The following is a 7,500-nucleotide window of genomic DNA, read 5'->3' on the forward strand; positions in this document are numbered from 1 at the left end:
AGCCCATACAGGTGAGCACACTGTAGCCCATACAGGTGAGCACACTGCAGCCCATACAGGTGAGCACACTGTAGCCCATACAGGTGAGCACACTGCAGCCCATACAGGTGAGCACACTGTAGCCCATACAGGTGAGCACACTGCAGCCCATACAGGTGAGCACACTGTAGCCCATACAGGTGAGCACACTGTAGCCCATACAGGTGAGCACACTGCAGCCCATACAGGTGAGCACACTGCAGCCCATACAGGTGAGCACACTGCAGCCCATACAGGTGAGCACACTGCAGCCCATACAGGTGAGCACACTGCAGCCCATACAGGTGAGCACACTGCAGCCCATACAGGTGAGCACACTGCAGCCCATACAGGTGAGCACACTGTAGCCCATACAGGTGAGCACACTGTAGCCCATACAGGTGAGCACACTGCCGCCCATACAGGTGAGCACACTGCCGCCCATACAGGTGAGCACACTGCCGCCCATACAGGTGAGCACACTGCCGCCCATACAGGTGAGCACACTGCAGCCCATACAGGTGAGCACACTGCGCCTCACCGTCTTCTATTTATTTTGTATTTGTATTTATGACAGGGACAATGCAGACAGACATAGTGTCAAAACAAAGCTTGTCATTGAAGTGCTGCATACAAAGTTTATAGTGAATGCTAATTTTCAACTCCAGTCCCTGGTTGGGCTTTTATACACAATAAAATGTACATACTTAAAGGTATAGTGGAGGATTTTCCCGAATTTTAGAAAAGAACCCCGTTCTGTACGTTTTGAAAAAATGCACATGTGCATCACTCTGCCTCCTCCCGAGAGGGAACGCCTATTAAACGTGTGCACGAGAGAGCACTGTTTACAAGTTCCTGTCGGCATGGCTCATACAAGCCTACTCTCCAAAAGAAGATTTGCACTTTTTCACAAATTGAGATGTTTACCGTGTGTGCGCGGTGCGTGACTTGTGCCATGGCTAGCATCGCTAATCATAGCTTAGCTTACATCAACTTTTACTAGCAGTGGTTTTAAATGGATTTCTCCAAATAGCCAAACTTTACCTGTGGAGTAGAAACTTCACGACTGAGGCATCAGTGGGAAGCCCAGCCTGTGCTTTTAGCGCACACCACCGTGTGAATTATATTCTACCAAAAGCTTCAATGAATGGCTGAAACCGTAGCTCAAGCTCACCACACACACACACACACACCCACACCCACAGCCTTACGTAAACATATCACCAGAATGATTGACAACTAGGAGGACCAATAGTCTTGATGATCCACCCGGAAAAAGAAAATCCTCCACAATACCTTTAACTATTTCAATAAAAAAAAGAATCTAAACACGATATAAAAACATGCATATCATATACAATTCTTACCTACTTACAATAATAAACAATTAGTACACTTTTGGTTTGTTTTTAACCAATTATAAAATCCAGATGTTTCTGTGTTTTAGGATAAAATCCAGATGTTTCTGTGTTTTTAATAAAATCCAGATGTTTCTGTGTTTTTAGTATACAATCCAGATGTTTCTGTGTTTTTAATTAAATCCAGATGTTTCTGTGTTTTTAGGATAAAATCCAGATGTTTCTGTGTTTTTAATTAAATCCAGATGTTTCTGTGTTTTTAATTAAATCCAGATGTTTCTGTGTTTTTAATTAAATCCAGATGTTTCTGTGTTTTTAGGATAAAATCCAGATGTTTCTGTGTTTTTAGGATAAAATCCAGATGTTTCTGTGTTTTTAATTAAATCCAGATGTTTCTGTTTTTAGGATAAAATCCAGATGTTTCTGTGTTTTTAGGATAAAATCCAGATGTTTCTGTGTTTTTAGGATAAAATCCAGATGTTTGTTTCTGTGTTTTTAGGATAAAATCCAGATGTTTCTGTGTTTTTAGGATAAAATCAACATGTTTCTGTGTTTTTAGGATAAAATCCAGATGTTTGTTTCTGTGTTTTTAGGATAAGATCCAGATGTTTCTGTGTTTTTAGGATAAAATCCAGATGTTTGTTTCTGTGTTTTTAGGATAAAATCCAGATGTTTCTGTGTTTTTAGGATAAGATCAACATGTTTCTGTGTTTTTAGGATAAAATCCAGATGTTTCTGTGTTTTTAGGAGAGCCTGCAGGCGTGCGAGCAGCTGCGCCAGATGTTGTCCTCGGTGGAGGACGGCAGGACGGCTCTGTGCATCTACCTGTGTGAAGACAGCAGCAGCTTCTCCGTAGACGAACTCTTCGGAACCATCAAGACCTTCAGAGGCCTTTTCCTCCGAGCCATGCAGGTCAGCAGCCAATCACAGGCAGCCCAGGCCCGGTTCAGACCATTGACAAATATATATATATAATGAACCAGCAGACCCCGTGTCTCTGGTCTGAGACCAGTGAAGGATATTAGAAGAACTTTTCCGGTGATCTCTTGCTTTACTGAGCAGCCTCCAACTGACAGACACAACGTAGATGTGACGTGAGCAACGTGTCTGAAAGTGTGAAGTCTTCTGGTAGCTGTGAGAGAGAAATCTCAATCATTCCCAATCTCACAGAGACGGAGAGTGTAGGTATATGTAAGGAGATAACATAGACACAGGCTAATTACTGATCACTAACATGCTAGTTAACATTAGTAATTACTGATCACTAACATGCTAGTTAACATTAGTAATTACTGATCACTAACATGCTAGTTAACATTAGTAATTACTGATCACTATCATGCTAGTTAACATTAGTTAACACTAACATTAGTTAACATTAGTAATTACTGATCACTAACATGCTAGTTAACATTAGTAATTACTGATCACTAACATGCTAGTTAACATTAGTAATTACTGATCACTAACATGCTAGTTAACATTAGTAATTACTGATCACTAACATGCTAGTTAACATTAGTAATTAAACCTAAACAGATAATGGAAGTCCAAACTGCCTGTGAGCTTCTCCTGTACTATACGGTAATTCCTCTACTGTGTGACAGTAAGTCTTGTGGTTATGACCCAATCGTTAGCCTATTGTTATAAAAGCGTTCTGCTACGGAGCCATAACGTGAGCTACGATGTAATGGTCAGCAGCCAATCACAGGCAGCCGAGGCCCAGTTCAGACAGACGAATGAGGTCTAGGTCTGCTCCCTCTTAGTGGATCAGTGGACTAATCGGTGGTTTTGGTCTCAGTCAACTTAGATCTCTGTAGTCCATTAGTCATGTCTGATGCTGTTTTCATGCTGAAGGACTTATTTCCAAGAAACGTACGAGTAGGGTTGGGCATCGAGAACCGATTCCTAATCGGAATTGTTTAAAAAATTACGATTTCATCGGAATTGTTTGGAGGATTTGGTTTCAAATCCGATCATCACTTCCCAATTTAACATGCGCAAGTTTGGGTTTCCGTAGCGACCAGGTGCTTGCTGTGTTGCAGCCGTGGACCACAGTTAGCGGCGCTCTAGTCTGGCTTTATTTTACGTTGAAAAAGCTGTAAAACTGCAAACCACCGTTGAATCAAAATAAAACTTGTGACCCGTTTCAACTCCACCCCTCAAAGAATCGGAATCGAGAATCGATGAGAACCGGAATCGAAAGGAAGAATCAGAATCGTTAAAATCCAAACGATGCTGTAGGAAAAAAAGCGACCGATTCTACTCTGGCTCAAAAAGAGTCTTTTAAGAACCACCGGTCACTTCTCAAAGTTTCCCCTTTACTTATCGTGTTCGTTGGAAGGCAGACCAGGACATGAAGACTCAGGATTCGTTCAGTTAAACTATAACAATCTTTAGTAAAATGATATTGCAAACCGATATTTCATATGCATACGGATCCGCCGCTCCTTCGAGACTTTCTCTCCCTAACCACCAACAAAGTCTCTCCGGGTCTGACCCCGGACCTTCCTCTTCCCTTTTCTTTTATTCATCTTCAGGTTCCTCCTTCCGCCATTGCGTGTGGGCCGCCAATCGGTTGGATATCACTCCGACTTTCTGTCTCCGAGAAGATAGAGAAGTTGCGCGCTAGAGATTGTCTGATCCTTTAAGAGATTTCATTAGGTGCATTCTGTTCCAATTTATTAAACTAATGAGGAGCACTTTTGCTCCACTAAATTTGAACTTGTCTTATCTTACACATGCCAGACAGGAGGAGACAGCGAGGCCATCCCAGGCTACAGGACACTCTTATTCTAAACCCAATAGATTTCTACAATGCCCAACCCTAAGTACCAGCTCATCTCTGGTAAACACAAGAACTAAAGTGGTGCTTTAACACGACTCTTAGTGGAGGAACTCAGATTTACAGATCGGTCCATTAAATCAACTAATCCATTAGTCGGTACAGTTGAAGGAGTGTTAGTCCACTAAGAAGGTCTTCAATCGAGCACAGCCCTAATGAGGTCACTTCCTGATGTTGTTGTTGTTGTTCGTCAGGAGAACCAGAGTCGCCGGCAGCAGGAGAAGAGGGTGAAGCAGCAGGAGGAGGACAGGAAACTCAAAGGAGAAACTAAAAAGATCGGTGAGTCTGACCTCTGACCCCGCAGGTACGCTGCCATGAGACGCATTACGTTTCTCAAGTCGGTGGCGTCTCAGTGTGTCCCGAGTAGGGCTGGGGAAAAAAATCAATTCCATTTAAAAATCGAGTTGGTATGTCAAATCGATTTCATATTTTCAAAAAATCGATTTTTTAGATTTTGTTTTTAATCCAAATACAGTATAAATAATTTGGATGTTTAATAATCTTTGTTGCACACTGCACAGTGACTTTTCACTTAGAGAAAGGGTTGGCCTTTGCAATTTTGTTTATGTTGATTTAATTAAATACAATAAATATATATTTTTAAAATATATTTACAGTTCGCAGTTATTTTGTTTTGAATGGAAGGGGGGGGGGGAATCAAATTGTAAATCGAGTTTTTTATAAAAAAAATCACAGATTTTTTTAGGGAAACAAATCTCCCAGCTCTAGTCCCGAGGCAGTTTTTTGGACCTCGGGGACCCGACTGATCATTCCGACTGGCTTTACTGTCGAGGGTCGGCCGTCTGGTTGGTGGGTCCCGGCTTTAAGGTAAATGACCTCAGACCAGTGGTCATGAAGTCATTTGAAAGGCTGGTCAAAAGGGAATTGATAACTATGGTTAACATAGATTAACTAGACCAGTAAAGGCTTTGACACACCAACCAGACCACAGACTGTCGGCAGTAAAGCCAGTCGGACTGATCAGTCTCCCCGAGTTGGTCAAAGAGCCTGGGTCTGTCCCAGCTTTCTTCCTAAAAGGGACTTTTTTTCTCGCCACTGTTCATGCTTCCTCTTGGGGGAATCACTGGAATTGTTGGGTCCTAATTATAGAGTGTAGTCCAGACCTACTCTATCTGTAAAGTGTCCTGAGATAATTGCTGTTATGATTTAACACTATAAATGAAATTGAATTGAATTGAAAAAAGTTCCTCAGAGTAATCCTTCCTATATATATATATATATAGGAGATATAGACCACTAAGGTCTATATAAAAGAGAGAAAAAAAAGTAACAGTTACATGCAGAATGATACTGATGAGTCAAGTTTCTTGATTTGGAAAAAAAAATCATTAAAAAACCGACAAGGTGAATGACAAACACATCTTATTAATTTAGAGAAATATTTGAGGTGATATATATATATATATATATATATATATATATATATATATATATATAAGGATAACTAACTCGCTGACTGACGCTGAGGAGTATTTTCTAATGGTCCTTATGTACTGTAAGTTGTGTCTAATGTTTTATGTTTCTGAACCTGCTGGAAACCAGTTTTTAAACTGAGTCAGGCCCGTTTATATTGTAACTTAATGTTACTTTTAACTTTCCTGTATAATAAATGAAAGAAAGAAAAGAAAATACCATAGCTAGTAATAAGAAGATACTGGCGTTGGCAGCTCCGGGTTTCTCGTGCACTGATTGGCTAGTCAAGGGCTAGCACTGCACCAATCAGATTGGTCATGAGTCCGACTGCCCACTGGCCGATTCAACAAGTCAAATATAAAAAAATTGACATAGACGTACATCAGATGAATAACATACAAATGACATAAACACACAAGTAAGGAAACAAAGCATACATGTATAACAACAGAAAATGACATAAACATACACACAGACAAGGTCTCGGAGACTTGTAACCCTGAATAAATATTACACTGGGTTTAATGTAGGACCACTAAGGTCTATATAAAAGAGACTTCAGATACAGTATTAGGGGACCACTAAGGTCTATATAAAAGAGACTTCAGATACAGTATTAGAGGACCACTAAGGTCTACATAAAAGAGACTTCAGATACAGTATTAGGGGACCACTAAGGTCTATATAAAAGAGACTTCAGATACAGTATTAGGGACCACTAAGGTCTATATAAAAGAGACTTCAGATACAGTATTAGAGGACCACTAAGATCTATATAAAAGAGACTTCAGATACAGTATTAGGGGACCACTAAGGTCTATATAAAAGAGACTTCAGATACAGTATTAGGGGACCACTAAGGTCTATATAAAAGAGACTTCAGATACAGTATTAGAGGACCACTAAGATCTATATAAAAGAGACTTCAGATACAGTATTAGGGGACCACTAAGGTCTATATAAAAGAGACTTCAGATACAGTATTAGGGGACCACTAAGGTCTATATAAAAGAGACTTCAAAGATACAGTATTAGGGACCACTAAGGTCTATATAAAAGATAGATTGATACAGTATTAGGGACCACTAAGGTCTATATAAAAGAGAACTTCAGATACAGTTTTAAGGACCACTAAGGTCTATATAAAAGAGACTTTAGATACAGTATTAGAGGACCACTAAAAGTCTATATAAAAGCATCCAAAGAGCACCATGTCATGGGACCTTTAACAATAGGATAGATTGAATGTATGAGGAGTTTTTAAGTCTGTTACGATTAAAAGCATGAACTGTAAAGCGTCTGTTTGAAGGCTGAAGCTGATATTCTCTGTGCAGAACATTTAGATACGGTTATAGAACAGTTGGATGTAAAAGTGTCTCTGTCCACCAGTCAGGAAGGACGTGTCCAAGCAGGACGAGGGCTGCATCATCGACAACCTGCTGGCTGAGATCAAGAAAGGTTACAACCTGAAGAAGGGTATGTATGGACTAGCCTAACTCTGAGGACCTCCAGAGTCCCAATGAGGACCCGGAGGGAGTATGGACTCCCAAAACTGCACCCATCCAATACCCAATAAGAGAAAAATGTATCTGCTTTAAAGGAACAAGATAAAGTCTTTATCTTATTCCCCGTGGGTATGTATGGACTAGTCTAACTCTGGGGGTTACAGTGAATAAGATAAAGTCCCAATAAGAGATGAGAAGGGTATGTATGGACTAGTCTAACTCTGGGGGTTACAGTGAATAAGATAAAGTCCCAATAAGAGATGAGAAGGGTATGTATGGACTAGTCTAACTCTGGGGGTTACAGTGAATAAGATAAAGTCCCAATAAGTCGGCGTGGTCC

The 7,500-nt window shown here is 40.4% G+C and overlaps 2 protein-coding genes across 2 annotated transcripts in view; both read left to right on the forward strand.

Annotated features, from left to right (window-relative positions):
* The window catches only part of LOC114572912 (inverted formin-2-like), a 37,533-nt gene that overhangs the window by 29,668 nt on the left and 365 nt on the right, over positions 1–7,500 (forward strand). The window contains 3 exon segments of the mRNA XM_028604691.1: positions 2,124–2,288; positions 4,416–4,500; positions 7,045–7,131. Coding sequence (XP_028460492.1) covers positions 2,124–2,288; positions 4,416–4,500; positions 7,045–7,131 — 337 coding nt within the window.
* LOC114572709 (uncharacterized protein DDB_G0284671-like) overlaps positions 7,162–7,500 on the forward strand; it is a 7,375-nt gene continuing 7,036 nt past the window's right edge. Inside the window, exon 1 of the mRNA XM_028604435.1 lies at positions 7,162–7,172. The gene's annotated coding sequence lies outside the window, so the exon portion shown is untranslated. The remainder of the gene's footprint in view (positions 7,173–7,500) is intronic.

Source organism: Perca flavescens, chromosome 18, assembly GCF_004354835.1.
Source record: "Perca flavescens isolate YP-PL-M2 chromosome 18, PFLA_1.0, whole genome shotgun sequence".
Lineage (NCBI taxonomy): Eukaryota > Metazoa > Chordata > Actinopteri > Perciformes > Percidae > Perca > Perca flavescens.